Genomic DNA, 17,612 nt, shown 5'->3' on the forward strand with positions numbered 1-17,612 from the left:
TATATGTTAGTATGTTATTATAATTTATAATAGGTAGGTACTTACGTTTAACGCCATCATTGTCAGTGGCTATAACTCGGTCTTTAAATAAAATAACTGCATCAATTATCACCTGATGTGGTACACTAGGTTTTCGTCCACGCATGATGAAAAAAAATATTGAGATCGATGGCTGGTACCTAATATCTGTTTATAATTTAATCACGAGGGCGAAAAACACAGAACTCAAATGGTCATAAAAACTGACAATTAAAAAAGTTAAAACGTTTAAAATCAACACATCTAACGGATAATAGTATAAGTTATTGTAAATAATAAAAATAACATAAATACATATTAATATTTGTTATAACAATAAACTCAAAAAGGCGGGTAAGTAGTGGGTGTCGCTCTGTTGTACAGTAGGTTACAAGTGGGTTACTGTAATGTAATGGATGGAATTAAATTTGAATCCAATGATATTATTTATATCATTGTATACGAAATTATAATAGAAATATTATAGATTGTTAAAAAATTTCAAATCTTAGATTTAAAAACAAAATTTTTTATGAATTTCTAGTTTGAAATAATTTGCGAATTTTCGTGATTTTCACGTATGTTGTCAAAATTCAAACTTTGAATCCTTGTAAAAAAAAATTGTGACTATGAATTTATTTTATTTTTCAACTGCTATTGTTAAAATGTGTTAGAAGCCTTGTACTAAATTTTAAAGTTTTTCTACCGAACAAATACATTTTTATCGATATTTATAAAAAAAAAACTAAAAAAGTTGAAAAATTAAAATGTCAGTAAACAGCTCAAAACAAATCTAAATATTTTGAAAATGTTATCAAATATAGAAAATGTCTATATAAACATTCAGAGAAAATTTCAAGTATCTGCGGTTATTTGTGTTAGACTTTTAGAGTTACACCAAAATAAGAAAATCACTAAATGTGAAATCCAGTGGAAATCCAATGTTGTAAAAATTTAAATTTCAAATGCTCATAAAAATTTAATTTGAATTTCTGGTGGACTTTTTATTTGTGATAAAGATTGACAAACTTGTAAGGAATCTTGTATTAAATTTTCAAATCTTAGATTTAAAAAGTAAAACTTTTATGAATTTCTATCTAAGATAATTTGTGAATTTTCGTGATTTTTACATAATATGTTGTCAAAACTCAAACTTTGAATGCTTATAAAAAAAATTGTGACTATGAATTTATTTTATTTTTCAACTGCTATTGTAACAATATGTTAAGAGCCTTGTATTAAATTTTCAAGCTTTTCTACCCAACAAATAAATTTTTATCGATATTAATTTTAAAAAAACTAATAATGATCGAAAATCCCTATAAATAGTTCAACTTAAGTCGAAATTTTTTGAAAATCGCATGGTGGATAGAATATATATTCGATAGAATATATACTCATTTGTCGAAAAATGAGTGTGCGTAAAATTTCTCGTTTTTCCCTTAATTTTTAGTTTGTTTTTCTCGATTATTTAGAAAAGTATTTAATTTTTTACTTTTGACCCCCAAAGTACCAACTAGATTCACTTTCTGATCGGACGAGGTACTGAAGTCAAAAATCGAAGCATTTTTACTGCCCCAAAACGTGATGACAGACACAAAAAAAAAAAAAAAAAAAAAAAACACATCATGGTAAAATCAATACATTCATCGCTCCGCTCAGAATCTAAAAAGATATATACAAATATAGTAATCCACATTATCCGAATATTTATTACGCGATCGACCGATAATGGTGAAATTAATTTTTATAACGATCGACCTATAATTCCGATCCCTGATGTATAGTATGCATAGGCGGCATAGCACATGATCTAGTACCTACCTATTTAGTTATATATACATATATATAATATGGGTTGTTAAAAACCAACAAACGTCTAATAAATGATAACAATCCGTGTATGTAGGTTTTAGGTATACATGTGTATTATAAAAAAGAAAACACACATCATGGTAAAATCAATACATTCATCGCTCTGCTAAGAATCTAAAATGATAACCGAAACGTACACCTGCACGCAGTGTTGCCCTAAACGGGTTGTTTAACTTGCGGCACTTATGATAATAATTGTGTATTATAGACTATTTAATAGTCTATAATAGTCACTATTATAGTGGTGAATAACTATGAATATTATAATTGTACCTACTTATGTAAATCAATACAATATTCAAGTAGGTAGGTGATATTTATTAAGATTATATTTCAGGGATGGAAAAATGTTTTTACAAAATTGGTTAACAATAATTATTTGAACAATGTTATAATAGAAGATAAAATTCCGTACTAAATATCTGCATAGAAATTTTTTCGGAAACGTAATTTTAGTCGGGGGGGGGGGCGTCATATTAGGATAATGCGTTTTTCGGTTATAAGGAATTTTCCGAAATTTTCGCAAATAGTCGTACAAATTCCGTACTAAATATCTGCATAGAAATTTTTTCGGAAAACTAATTTTAGTCTCGTGGGGATGCTGGGGAAACGTCATATTAGGAAAATGTGTTTTTCGGTTGTAAGGAATTTTCCGAAATTTTCGCAAAGGGTAGTACAAATTCGTACAAATTCCGTACTAAATATCTGCATAGAAATTTTATATAAATAGATAATTTTAGAAACGGGGGGAGGGGGGCTGGAGAGACGTTTCTATAGCCCCCCACTCGAATTCATGTATGGTTCTGAAAATAAAATCGTACAAATTTAGGTGTTTATCGTACAAATTCGTACAAATTCAGTACAAAATATTGGCCAAAAATACAATGTGGGGGGGCTGGGGAAACGTACTTACACAATGGTCCGACGTTGATGATGCTGTTATTACCAGTGCATTTTCCAGTGAATTATAATATTATATACCTACTCTGTACATTTTATACTAAGCCGTGTATATAGTCCAAGTGCATAGATACTATTGTGTATAATAAAATACAGGGTGATTCACCGAACACGCTCACCCTTGTGAACTTAGCAGTGCAATGATATAACAGATAACTTTTAAAATGGTCTAACAAATTTGTTAGTGAGTTGTTAGTGATTGTAAGACAACTTTCAAAGTTTGTTAGGCATTATTTTCGGTGCAATAAACTTTTTAACTTTTGCACTGCTATCTTCACGGTAGCAGTGCAAAAGTTTGTTAGAACTTTTTTTTTCGCTCAAACAATAAATCTAGGTTTGTTAGAGATTGTTAAACAACTTTCAAAGTTTGTTAGACATTATTTTTGGCGCTAGAAATTTTTTACTTTTGCACTGCTACCACCAGAACTACAATTTTTGGAAAACGAAATATTCACAGTTATTAATGATAGGTATCAGATGAAGTAACAAATCAGTGGCGTAGCCAGTGGGAGGGCTGAGGGGGCTGCAGCCCCCCCCCCCCCCGAAATGTTAATAAAATTTAAAAATTATTTCAATGGTCTACAATATTCACTCAAAAAGTCTTAAATTGTATTTTACTAATTTTAAATTGTCATCTTTATTTTGTTAGTTTTCTATAGCTTCGGCCGTGCTAATAGGTATTTAATGCACCGCTGTGTAAAAAATTGATCAGCCCCCTCTCCCCGAAAAAAAATCCTGGCTACGCCGCTGTAACAAATATAATTTAATGTAAATAATTATACTTTTCAGTTTTTTCATGAAGCGAGATTTTGTTAGTGTACCATAGGTTGAGAAACGCTTTACCTATGAGAGTTTTAGAAAAAGATAATTCAGAGCTATATTCGTCATAATATATTCATAAAAATAAAAATTTGATTTGATTAAACATTTATAGTTAGTTAAAAAATCAAATTTCATTAAAAAAATTGTATGAAAAATTTGTATGAATCAACAAGTAGGTATATTTTATAAAAAAAATGTAATGTGATTAAAAAAAATGATTAAATAAAAATTGAATAAGAATAAAATATCAATATTTTTGACAAAGAATCTAATTTGATTAAAGAAAATAATTTAATTAAATACAAGATTAATAAATGATAAAAAAATCTATATTAGATAAAAAATGTAATTTTATCAAAAACTTGTTCACTTATGAAATATTTTTAACATTTAAGTTACTTTACTTATTTTTATTGATAGTTCAATATAATATTTCTTTTAAAAATCGGATTTAGGTACATTGTTATTTAATTTAATTGTTTCTTGTATAAAATATTAAATGTGGTGTTATCATAATGTTATTTATATTGTTTAGTCTTTTAACTTTTCATTGAAGGTCATCATGGAGGTAGGTAATTATAGGTAATTATATTAATATTAGCATTTATGTTTTTTTCTTATTTTTTTTTTAATAAAATAATATTTTTTATTCAATAAATCCAAGTTTTTAATCCAAAATATCGATTTTTTATTCATTCTAATTGTTTTTTAATCAAATAAGAAATTTTATTCATTTTAATTTTTTTATTTAATGATTTTTTTAATCAAATTAAATGTTTTATCCAATATACTTTTTTATTCACATTAGATTTTTTTATTCATAATTATTCTTTATTCTGTTTTTTTTTTTTTTTTTTGAATTAATTAGATTTTTTATCCAATATTAATTGGTTATTCAATAATTTTTTTTAAATTGATTCCGAGTTTTTGGTTAACTATTAATTTTTAATCAAATTAGATTTTTATTCATTTAAATTTTTTTATATAATGATTTTTTTTTAAATCAAATTCAGATGCAAAAGTAAAAAATTTCTAGCGCCAAAAATGATGTCTAACACACTTTGAAAGTTGTCTAACAATCTCTAACAACTCACTAACAAATTTGTTAGACCATTTTAAAAGCTGTCTGTTATCATTGCACTGCTAAGTTCACAAGGGTAACACGCTCGCCTCCATTATTTTCTCTATAACAACATGAATTGGTTCAACAATTTGTTGCAATTTAAGATTTTCAATATTCTTGTAAAGATCATATTTAATTTTTAATGACTGATATTTTTCGTACTAGTGTACTACGATACGCACTAGAAGAGGAAATATTTTGGAAATACGAAATTTTGTCTTCGAACCAGAGAATTCACCTTTTCTACAGTAAATTATTCAGATGATTCTTTTTCGGGCTTTAATTTTAAGTATCAAGATCAAAATTCGAATGAGTAGTTTCTATGTTATTTAACTGAGATGTTTACTAAGAATATTAACTATTAAGTCCCGATGATATTGGATTTGAAAGATGTTACATTTGAATATTTTAGTAATTAATATGAATCTATCAACATTTTATAATTTATAAAAATGGTACAAGTATGATAAATATATTAGATTCGAAATAAAATTAATTTTGTTTTTTTGTAAAAACTATTTTTAATGAATATTATCTTACAAACATTTTAATAATTGAGAAACTATATGTATACTAGTTATTTTCTATTTTGTTTTTTTCAAAAAAATTATCCATTAATAATTTGCAGTGAAATAAGCTGACACTTCTCATTTGAAAACCAGAAGTTTGTATCGCCAGAAGACACTCGCCTTAAATAGGTATTAAAAAATTTCATGTACTTGAAAATATGGTAAAATACGTTACGTGTTTATATTTAATAATTCCAAAAATCAGATTCTGAATTAATTCATTAGTATATGGAAAGGAGGTGGTGATGAGGATGCTTAGTGAATCACCCTGTATATAATTTTAGCCGGTATAATACATAATATATATAAATATACATGGACACGTCCCCAAAACTATATAATATATGAACAGTTTGAAACAATACTCGAGCCCGGCCAATGTGATTATATTAAAGTGTGTCCCCAACTTTGTTTTAACCTTGTTCAGAAGACATCCATTGCGGTGGTATAACATTACAAAATTATATATATATATATATTATGGCTACGATATCATAATAAACCTAAATCTATATCATACGCCTCGATCGTTCATCCCCGATACAATGCCTTTGAATTATAATTTATAATACATAATAATGTTCATTTTGAACGATGAACTGTGGTACAAGATAATAATCGAATTGTATTGTGTATAATTACAACTGTATACATATACAATCGTTTCTATGGTGTTACAGGATACCTCCGCTGCTTATTAAATTACATCGTGTTATCTATTCAATATTGTAGAACAATCGAATCTCAAGTAAAAATATCAAAATACTTTTCAAGTACTCGAATACATATTTTAAATATGCTCCTGTATTTAATACCTGTACTTAAAACCAAATGTTTGTATACCTTATACATAAATTAAGAATCAAATACTTTTTTATTTCATGTGCATTATTTATCAATTCAATTGTATTAAATTATTAAAACATATATATGTTTCATAAGTTGGGCATTTTACATACGACATATGTACGTACATATGTGTAAAATAATTTAAATTTGCTAGAAGCTTTGTTTTTAATTTTTTCTTAAACATCACTAGTTTCAAATGAAATTTTCAGAGGAACAGCAAATCTGTAGCCATTTAATTCCAAATTCAAATATGATATAGTAGAAGTATAGTATAACAAAAATATAGGATCCTATTCGAATACCATCGATTTTATGATAAAATTGAAATTAATATATCTATATCTTCATAGAGAAATTACTGCTTTCTAATAAATTGGTTTTATATTATAGGCACTTCCATTAGGTTTACGCCTGCAAGATTCCTAATTATAATTAACTGCACATTTAACCATTAAGCACATTCGATTTATTTATTTATATTTTTGTTGTATTGATTTCAGAGCCTGTTGAAACCGAACGCCTACATCGTCACGCAGGGACCAACCGAGAACACGGTCAACGATTTTTGGCGCATGATATGGCAAGAAAACGCGTGTTGCATCGTCATGTTGACCAAGACTTTCGACTTTATCAAGGTTCGAAACGTTTGTGTGCGTGTGTGTGTGTATAGTCGGTCCATCCGACGGCGCTTTCCGTTTATTTACGCGGCGGAAGTCTCACTCGTTTGTTCCTCACCCTAGGTTATGTGCATACAGTACTGGCCATCGGCCAAGGTGAATAGCGAAAACTACGGCGATCTCAATATATCAGTGTTGCACGAAGAAGAATTAGCCAATTTTCATATCAGGACCATACAAGTCGTTAAAAAACAAGGAACGGTGAGTGTAAATGACCCGATAACCGATTATGCGCTATAATGGGCGATAACACTACCTATTATATTATATTATACAAGTACTGACAAATATGTGATTTTAATTTAATTTCCTGTCCGGCTCGTTTGCCTGCGATTGTACGTTGACATCATATAATATTATAAATTTATAATTTATTATGTTATTTTAACCGAGTTTACATAATATATATATATATATATATATATATATATATATATATATATATATATAATTACTACCCATCGACACAGTCGCGTCGTCATTTTATGTGTTATGTTATAATATAGGTTATACCTACCTACGCACATCTCCTGCTGCCGCGTGCGTTATTATAAAATACGAAAGCTACCGAATAAGCCAGACATTATGCGTACCTATAGGCTATAGTATATGAGGGTGTCGCGTTTCTATCATTAGTTCAAAGTATCTTGTTTTTAAAAATAGTAAATAAGAAACAAACGTTTGGTAGAACTCACCTAATACTAGTACCTACGTGACGTGTTCCGGTAATTTACGTTATCTGCCATATAATATTGACTCAACGGTACGAAATCGAAATGATGAGAAAATCAAATAAATATAAACCCGTCTACATAGTATATAACTGTACACTCAGTACAGTATAGTTGTAGAATGTAGATGTCGAGTGTACTTTGTCGATGAATTACCTAGTCACTATATTATGATGGATATTATATTGATAAATCGTTTATCATTGTGTTTGTGTACGATGAAAAACTATTCTGAGCATAACCACGTACGGTTACCAAAAAATGATTTTTATTAAAATATTAAATTTTTCAAATATTCGTATTACCCTCTTCCCGTTTATAGTAAAAAGTACATATTGAAAGTCTTCTACTTTTTACCTATTAAAATACAAACTAGATCCGATTTTCTACTAGAAAAAGTTAGCTGGAAGTTTCGAGAGCATTTTTTATCCTAGAGAATGTCTTCAGAAACAAAAATTAAAAATTAAAACACATATCATCATTTTTGATTGTGTACTGATTACATTCATCACACCATTTAGAATTTCATATACAGGGTGATTAACCAAGCGCGCTTATTCTGATTTTTAAATTTTTAAATAAACTTAAGACCAACTGTTAAGATTTTTTAGATTTTTTTATACTGCTTAAGGAGTGCTCTATTACAGTATAGCAATCTAAACTTTGGTTTTTCAAATGAGACTTCTATACTTCTAGACTTCTAGACTTCCATCACTCATATTTTTACCATAAAATATTTATTGGATAATTTTTTTTTTAATATCCCTATATTATGTTATAGTTTTATTATTTTACTATGTTATGTTTAAGAAAACTAAGCCTCTGTTTTAGACGTTATTGGCCTACGTTGAAATACGCATTCTCTGTTTAAACATAATATTGCAGCTGTCTATTACGAGAAAAATAAATAACATAACATTATTAATTGATATTGTTGTTGTTATAGCTTGTGAATTTCCGTATAGGGCTTCAGTGTTCTGCGAATCGTTAAGACGTTTTTCGAATATATGTAGGCTATTCGGTGAGTTTATTTCTGTTGTTTCGTGATTGAATTGCCGACATCGGACATTCTAATACCTAATAATGGTGTTTGACTACAACTTTGGTTTCACATCGATGATTTAAGGAAGCATGTAGTATGTACGTCATACTTTTCTGTCCAGTTAATTACCATGCCCTGCTGTTCTCACGCAGGTTAATCTTCAACGCCTATATATTACATATATTATTATATTTTATAATTTGTATCGTTATAGCACGAGTATAGTATTGATCCGTTTATCCGCGTGACGAACAAATTCTCTGAGTTTCACATCGTTCAGCAAGTTCTGTGCAGTTTCAGCATGTTTGCAGGCGTGTACTCGACTTTGAAAAAAAAATCTCTAGTTATTAATATTTTTTTATACGCGTTAACAACAATAACCAATAGGTGACTCGGCTGTTTTATTTGAAAGATAAATTTGGAAAGTCTAAATCTCTTGAGTTAAAAAAATATCGGTTTCATTATAATATCAACGGAGATGAATAAAATTATTCCTATGAATAAAGTTTTTATTTAAAACGTACTTATTAAAGACTTTATTGCAGAGGATATTATTCTATATTAGAATGTAGGCTTTGTTTAGAATTATAGATAAATCAAAATCAAGTCCATTCGTTTAAATTTATTATGTACCTAACTATACTAACTGATGATATTAAAGTCTTTAAAAAATAAATTGTGTCCTCGGACCACGGTATATACGATTTTCACCAAACACTGGGTTTAGTTTGATAAACTGTTGTTCACGAAAGCATATCATTCTTTTAAAATTCATTATTTCTCCCGTTTCATCGTTTTATGACCGTTTAATTACAGGTAATTATATTAAAAATAATGTAAGATAATCTTTATATTATAATATTATATATAAAACAAAGTGTCTTTATATGTCCGGAATAATCTCGGAAACTACTAAATGAATTTGAATAGGGTTAATTTTCAATTCAAACAGCAGCACATAACGAAGTATGATGTTATATGCATATTCTTATGGGTCGAATTCCTATCCACGAAATATTGATGAATAAAATAGAAATAAACCAGTAGGTATCTGTAAAATTAAAAGAATTGAATGAAACAAATGATAAAACCTTTTTATTACTATGGCAAAGTAATATACAAGCTGATGAATACTGTTAGTATTGTGCTGGCTAATATTGTTTCAGTCAATTTCAAAATAATGAACATAAAAATCTATAAAAAAAAAATAACGATTTTCCAATGAACATATCTAAATTAAAACCAATAATACATACCTTTTTTTTTTTTATTTTATTTAATAAGAAAATATACAACTATACAATTAAGCACAACAAGTAATAGTGATGATGAGGATTACATAACATGAAATGGCACGATGTAGGAGGGCTCCCAATGGAGCTACCTACTTGGGTATTTTATTAATTAATGGAGGAGGTCTCTAACCCATTTACGTTTAAGTCTTCGAGGGGGATTGTCAGGGATGTGTAGTGAAGCAAGAAAACTAATGTTGGGGTTACTATGGGAGCTAAATTTTTTGTGGAGTTTTTGGTAAGCAGTTTTAGTGACTTGGTTTACGTAATTTATTCTCAGGTCGGAGTGAAGGGTTTTGTTACTTACAAACCAGGGGGATTTTGTAATAGTGCGAAGGCAGATGGATTGGAATGATTGTATTTTTTGGATGTTACTAGGGCAGCGTTACCCCAAATTTGAATACCATAATACCATAGAGGGAAGATCAGCATTTTGTAAATAAGGATTTTGAGTTTGATGTTTAAATTAGAACGTAAGAGAGGACGTAGTAGATGTAATCTGGAGTTTAGTTTCTTTCTTTTGTCGAATATGTGGTCTTTCCAAGTTAACCTTTTGTCAAAAATGAGTCCTAAGTATTTAACTTGGTTGGTTTGGGGTAATAATTGGTTACAAAGTTTGTCTGGTGGACAAATGTCTGGGCGAAGGGAGAAAGTAATGTGGTTGGATTTGTTTGTGTTAATTTTTATTTTCCATAGTGTGAACCAGTTTTCGAGTAAGTTGAGGTGGTGTTGGAGTTTAAAGCTTGTTATTGTAGGATCAGAATCGGTGGCTAGGAAACAAGTGTCGTCGGCAAAAGTATTGAGGATGGTGCAAGAGGTTGTAGGTATATCTGCAGTGTAAATTAGGTATAAAAGAGGAGAAAGGTCACTGCCTTGAGGTACACCGGCGTTAATCATAAATTGGTTTGATATTGAGTTGTTTAGATTTACTTGGAAAGAACGATGAGTAAGATAGGATTTGAGTATTAAGTAATATGGGGCTGGAAAGAATACATACCTACAATGATCTAACGGTGTATGTTTAGTATTATTTTTTTCATGGTGAAGTCTGGTTAGAAGCTAGGTAAAGTAATACATAAATAATTATTCGAAAGGTTTTATTATTTCTGTTCTCATTTATTACAATATAGATATCCCGGTTGAATGAATAACAACAAAAGATGTAGTCAAAAACATAATATGTAATATGCGCGTTTTATAATAGTAAAAATATATGCTTTTATATCTTCAGAAAGAAGAAGAAACCAGGACTCTACTTCAGTTCCATTACACAGAATGGCCATGCCACACTTGTCCGTTCTCAAACGCGATATTGGAGTTCAGGCGAAGAATGAGAGCCGTCGTTGGTTCCCGTCTGCAACACGACAACCCCATCGTAGTCCACTGCAAGTGAGTATAATACCTATATGAATTTAGCGACGCGGATACAATTGATCGCGTGCATGGTATCTAATGGTATACCCTACTGTATGGTATATTGTATGGTGATTGGTGACGTATGAGAGACGGTAAGTATACGCCATGCTAAAGTTGTTCACTTATTCACTTATCTACGTTTGTTTTTCGAACTTACGATGATAATACGGTCGTTATGGTCTAGTATTAGAATTTTCAGTGACGTAAACAGAATATTTCATGATTATTTGAAAAATTTCCATTCTCCGATAGTACCGACAAGCACTTATATTAGATATCAGGCGATTATAAAATTATATATTTTGAGAACCAATGATCAAACCAAAGTCAAAAATGCATAAACTTAATGTTATATTTATATACTCTGTTAAAAATAAGAACAGACCTCGATGGCGGCCAGATTTGGTATAACATGTACGATTTTCGTGATTTGTTATTCGAAAAAATTCAAAAGAAAGTAATAACAATGTACCTATATTCCGTAAAATATTCAAAAACTACTTTCTTAAGGAACAGACTTTACACAGGCACTTGATTTGCACATAGTAATGTCTTTCTATCATTACTGACGCCTATATCAACGTTTAAAGGCGTATTTCTGCATTTTTTTCAACATATCACGCCAATCATATATTATGATGAATGTTATGATATTAAACATAATATTATTTACTGATAATTTTACGGAGGACTTGTCTTTTTCACAGTGACGGCGGTGGTCGTTCTGGTGTCTACCTGTCGATCGACGCCAACCTGGAACTTGCCGAAGAAGAAGATTGTTACGACGTATTCGGTTATTTGAAAACACTCAGACAGTCCAGAAAAGGAATGGTCGAGACACTGGTAATCGTAATACATATCATACATATATTTTCATAATTTGTGCACGTAACAACAATTTCACCTCAACTTACCACATTTTGTTGGCGGGGGTTTGTTCAAACAAAAGCTCTACACATAATTGGTGATGATATTTATTTAAAAATTAAGTTTCAAAAATCGTCCAAAAATAATATGCTTGTGGTACGGTGTGAGCGATCGTATTACGCTTAACTGTAGAAACGCTCTGAGTGTACGTACCGATCGGTGTTATTAGCTCTCGGATGGGTGACCACTCGGGTTTTTAGCAACAAATCATCTTTGCCACACATAAATAACGAGGAACGTGTTCCAACCAACTGTCTCCCTCCATACAGCGTACCAGGCTAATGAGCGTAGTAGTTTTCTTAATTCCAAAAAAAAATAATATATTATGTTTGAAGTGGCACAAGGTTTGTGACTATTGGGGATTTTTTAACAGAGCGTCCGCAAAACAACGTGTAGCTTTTCTTTATATTATATACTAATCTAGTCACTAGTGAAAATAATAACTTAAAATATGTTGTTGTTTAATACTCGTACGTGTTTGAAAAACAGGACCAATACAAATTCATATACGACACGTTAGAGGAGTTCGTGCTTTGCGGGTTTTCATGGTTTCCCGTCAAAGAACTTTCGCAAAAACTGAAACAAAAGTCTATGAAGGAAATCGAGACCAAACTCAACGAATACCAGAGAGAGTACCAGGTATATATTAAGTGTTATTTTTTGCCCGTTATATTTGATTTCGTCAAAGCACAGACCGAAGTAGATTAATCCATAACAATTTAAATTTTTAAGTATATTATATAGTATACCTTATAGGTATAATATGTTTCAAAATCGAGAACATTATTTGTGTGTGGGAAAAATATTAAATTGTAGTATTAGGTATTTGCTGATTTTTAACAGATAGAAATTTTTAAATGAAATATTATTTATTTTATCTTATCTTATTACGCATATACTCGGATAAGAAACGGTGTGATTCAAAGTTCAATTTTATCAGTTGGGCTATTTGTAATCGCGATCGCCGAAATGACACAACTAAATCAATATTTAGGATTGTCTATAACATGGGTGACCAACATGTTGACGTCCACGATCCACATGGATAAATACAATGATATCAAGAGCCAAAATGTTAAACATTTTATAATTTTTATAATTGTATTTTATCGGTAATAACTAATAAGTTATTATTGGTTTTATTTATTAAGACTTTGTAATAATGTACCTTATAACATCAAATTTGAAATTTAACATATCTCAAATTTACTATAATAAATTTGGACTAGATATCATCCACACGCAAAATACCTCTGTGTATATTGAAATTAGTGGGCATTTTTCAAACGCGCACACACATTATTAAAAACCAACTTAACTAAATTTCAAATAAAAAATATATATATTGCATAATATTATAATATTTTTGTTGTATTTGTTGCTTCCAGCAAATCTGCAAGATGACACCACGTTTTACGATTGGTGATTGTGCGGGTGGACATCGAGGCGACAATCGAGAAAAGAACAGAGACGTGTTGATCGTTCCGCGTTAGTATGATAATAATACATAATAATAAATCTCACTTCTATATAATTGTATCCCAGTTATCCCACCCCTCCAAAGTTATATACATTTACAACATGTCAACATATAATATTAGAAATACTCATAATTCATAATTACTTTTGGGTTATGTTGCTCACGTCGGTTTTTTCCTTTTAGCTGACAACTTCCGTCCGTATTTGATTTCGTTCCAAGGCAACACGTTTACCGACTACATAAACGCAGTTTTCGTCGACGTAAGTACCTATATAACACTATTATAATATCTATCGATGTACAATATCTGTGTATAATATGTGCTACATTCACTGATCGAATATTAGATGTACCAGTGATTCCCAATATGTGGTCCTCCGACCGCGGGTCAATATATTAGGGGTCCCAGTAATTTGACCGGACGTCAAAGCTGTATAATAAGTTCTTGACGCCAACAAAATACGCAGTTAAAAAAGTTTACAGACACATAAAGCCGAAAACTTACATGAACTTTACATTTCCAAAAAATGTCCCCCAGTCTAATTAAAGTTTTAGCTATAGTGGTCCGTGACTCAATATGCTAATTTGGAACCGTTGCAGTGTTATATATATATCATATATTGTGTGATACAATAAGTTTCTTATGCCGTAGTGCACTATAAAAGATAATAATATATTGTCACTTATTTTTTCATGCCACAGGGCTACACCAAGCCTAGAGAGTACATTGTCACTGAATGGCCCCTCAAACACACACCCGGCGATTTTTGGTCGCTCGTGTACGATTACGAGTGTTCGGCTGTGGTCGTCCTCTGCCTGCCGCCCAGAGACTCTGTATGTAGTTGATTCTCATATTATTATACAATTTAAAACGTTATTATACAACCTACTACATAATATACTACATTTTGCGTTTTTACAGCAACAATACCCTCCGTTTTGGCCGGAAGGTAGACATTCCAAGAAATACGGTCCGGTGTTCACCATCGATCATATATCTCACAATCACTACGCGAACATAAAGACATGGTTGTTTAGGATCAACAAAAAGGTGAGTCAATTTTTAGATCTGTATTTTCACTGCTGAAGTCTTCGTCACGCACTACTATTGTATCTATTCTGTGCTATACTATAACCTAATAATTACTACGATTACCACCAGCGTGTCATAACAATTATATACCATCGTCCGATATGTTTTCAGATCGTTTCACTCACCGAACTCATGGCTGGTGTAAAAGCACCGCCGAGGACCGTTCAATTGTTTCAGCTCACTTGCTGGCCGCTGGGCCACAGGGTGCCAACTTCCACCAACTCTCTGGTCGAACTCATGAACATGGTCGAGAGATGGAGACAGAGGATCGACTACGGACCCGTCGTGGTCGTATCGCAGTGAGTGTATTATAATATTTTCATACAATGAAGAGCTTATAATAATAAGAAAAAAAAAACGAAAACGAAAATATGATAAAAACCATCTCCATCGACTCTTTGACCGCGTACTCGAGGGTGGTTCTAGGGCTTAAATTCCGTACTGGTATTAACTATTATAGTATTATATATGTACATATTTATAAGTAAACCTAAAGCTCCCAATCCCGATTTTTTTCTTTGCCTTACTTTTACATATAAAATATATTAATGCTAAAAAAAATATAGATTTAGACGTACTTTATGTTGAGTATAATATTGTATAATTTTACAATATTTTATAATATATGAATATTGAATATATTAATAACTTTACTTTTATAATTATTCAAGTATTATATAAAAAAAGTCATTGTCTAATGCTTATATTATAATTAAGTGATAACCGGTATAAGTTTGAAAAAAAATATTTTAACAAGGTATAAAGTCTAATTAAATATTTTCATTCTTTCGACTAATTATTGTCCTTTGCTCATCAAAACGTGCCAACATTGAACTTTATAATGTGGAAACACCATTAATTAAATTTATTCTAACCAGTAATACCATAGGTCTGTGGTAATTTTATAATTTAAATAACAAATAAATTATTTTACATTGAAATCTTCCTGTGAATCGTTTCAGCGATGGCAGAGGCAGGTGTGGCGTTTACTGCGCTGCGAACGCGTGTATCGAACAAGTGATCCAACACGGCGAAGTAGACGTCTTCCAAGCCGTGAAGACTGTCAGACGTCACCGACCGCAACTCATAGAGAATATGGTGAGTAATAACTACTGAGGGCGCAAAAAAAAATATCACATCAATGTAAAACCAATACATACATATCGCTCGGCTCAGAATTCTAAAAATAAAGTTTTACTGAATTTTATACGCGTACGTAGTATTGTTACAGAAATTAATATTTTAAATTCTGTCTCGTCTGTATAAACGGTTATTTTTAGTAAATTATGCATAGTTCTGTTTCTGCTTAAAAGTATTGTGCGTGTTCGCCCACAGTATTTCAGAATCACTAAAAATGTTCTTGATTTTTATGACTTTCACTACCAGTTATTGTCATCGGTCTGGCCCTTTCCGACGAATAACGAACACCCGAGTGAACCATATTATACGATATCAGTTGTTTTGGTTATTCTATAACTCGACAAAACTTTTTACCATGAAATAGTTAGTTTATTGTTTATCTTGGTAGAATTTTCTCTTCATTACTTTTTTAATATTCAAACGTATGTTTCCAATTTTAAGAATTGATCAAATCTTTCATACTACTGTCTACTACATAGTCAGTTAAATACTACCTGACCCAACCTTAACCATCGTCAATTTAGTCCAATATTGTTCTGCAGAAAAAACAGTTTGTTCAAGTACAATCATATGCACAATCAATACATTACTGCAATAATATTACATTGAAGTGTTGCATATAAAATATGTTTACTTGTAACTATTCATCAAGGCTTAAAGGATTCTAACAAATATAAGCTGATAAGTGATACTTGATACTATGCCCTATTAAGAGAAAACTAAATCAGGTCCTATTAATTAAAGGTTCGTATAGCATCTTCAGCATAATTTAATGTTAATCTTATTGACAGAATGGCGATGATAACATACAACTATAAATTCATTGAATTATTACTTATAAGTAAAGATTTAGTAACTGTTGCGCTTGTAAAAAATAGTTTATACAATTGTACAAGGCGAGTGGACAAAAAGTCGATTTAGACACTTTTACTGGTGAGCAAATAATATTATTAAGTATAATATGGAGACTTTCAAGAAGCACATACCCATAATGTATTCAATTCAAATGTTGTTTGTCTGAGTTTTTTTTAATTTGCATTCCTATATTCACTCGCCGAAATATATAAGTTTGCCAATAGTGTTACCAATATTTTTCTGTAGTGCTGCTGCCCATCTTATAATGTGCAATACCTATATATTTGTAAATATAAATAAATGGGTTAATCGTTTGCTGTTGTGATTTCAGACTGAGTACAAATACTGTTACGACCTGGTGTTGCACTACGTGCTGCACTACCTGAACAAGGACCAAAAGGAGAAGAAATGAGATTACGAGGTTGAAGCTCAGTGGTACTGTCAGTTCGGTAGAGGCGCGGCACAACCACTGACGCCCGACCAACCGGGCGACGACGCGGCGTCGTCCAGGGGCGAAGGTTGGGGCGCGTCCGGGTCCGGCGACGGGCACGGCGCTGCTCCTTCACCCATACCGTACCCGGGACGGTACGTGGTCGTCAAGCAGTTCGCTGTCGACCGGCCGGACGCGCATCCGCTGCCCGACACGGCGCCGCTGCATTATTACAACCCGTACTACCTGAGGCTGGACCTGAAGACTCACAGCACGCGACTGTTGCACAACTCCATTCAGCAGACCAGCGTGG

At 31.3% G+C, this 17,612-nt stretch overlaps 1 protein-coding gene across 2 annotated transcripts in view; it reads left to right on the top strand.

Annotated features, from left to right (window-relative positions):
• The window catches only part of LOC149054380 (receptor-type tyrosine-protein phosphatase kappa-like), a 208,325-nt gene extending 190,984 nt beyond the window's left edge, over positions 1-17,341 (top strand). For both annotated transcript variants that reach the window (XM_089230349.1, XM_089230350.1), the window contains 12 exons: positions 6,717-6,851; positions 6,957-7,094; positions 11,190-11,347; positions 12,082-12,217; positions 12,791-12,940; positions 13,690-13,789; positions 13,965-14,041; positions 14,484-14,615; positions 14,704-14,832; positions 14,986-15,173; positions 15,837-15,972; positions 17,201-17,341. In XM_089230349.1, coding sequence (XP_089086475.1) covers positions 6,717-6,851; positions 6,957-7,094; positions 11,190-11,347; positions 12,082-12,217; positions 12,791-12,940; positions 13,690-13,789; positions 13,965-14,041; positions 14,484-14,615; positions 14,704-14,832; positions 14,986-15,173; positions 15,837-15,972; positions 17,201-17,281 — 1,560 coding nt within the window. In that variant the 3' untranslated portion in view covers positions 17,282-17,341. The remainder of the gene's footprint in view (positions 1-6,716; positions 6,852-6,956; positions 7,095-11,189; positions 11,348-12,081; positions 12,218-12,790; positions 12,941-13,689; positions 13,790-13,964; positions 14,042-14,483; positions 14,616-14,703; positions 14,833-14,985; positions 15,174-15,836; positions 15,973-17,200) is intronic.
• The last annotated feature ends 271 nt before the right edge of the window (positions 17,342-17,612 follow it).

This window comes from Diuraphis noxia, unplaced genomic scaffold (genome assembly GCF_037042655.1).
Source record: "Diuraphis noxia isolate RWA-SAM2 unplaced genomic scaffold, SU_Dnox_SAM2 contig0007, whole genome shotgun sequence".
NCBI classification, from domain to species: Eukaryota; Metazoa; Arthropoda; class Insecta; order Hemiptera; family Aphididae; genus Diuraphis; species Diuraphis noxia.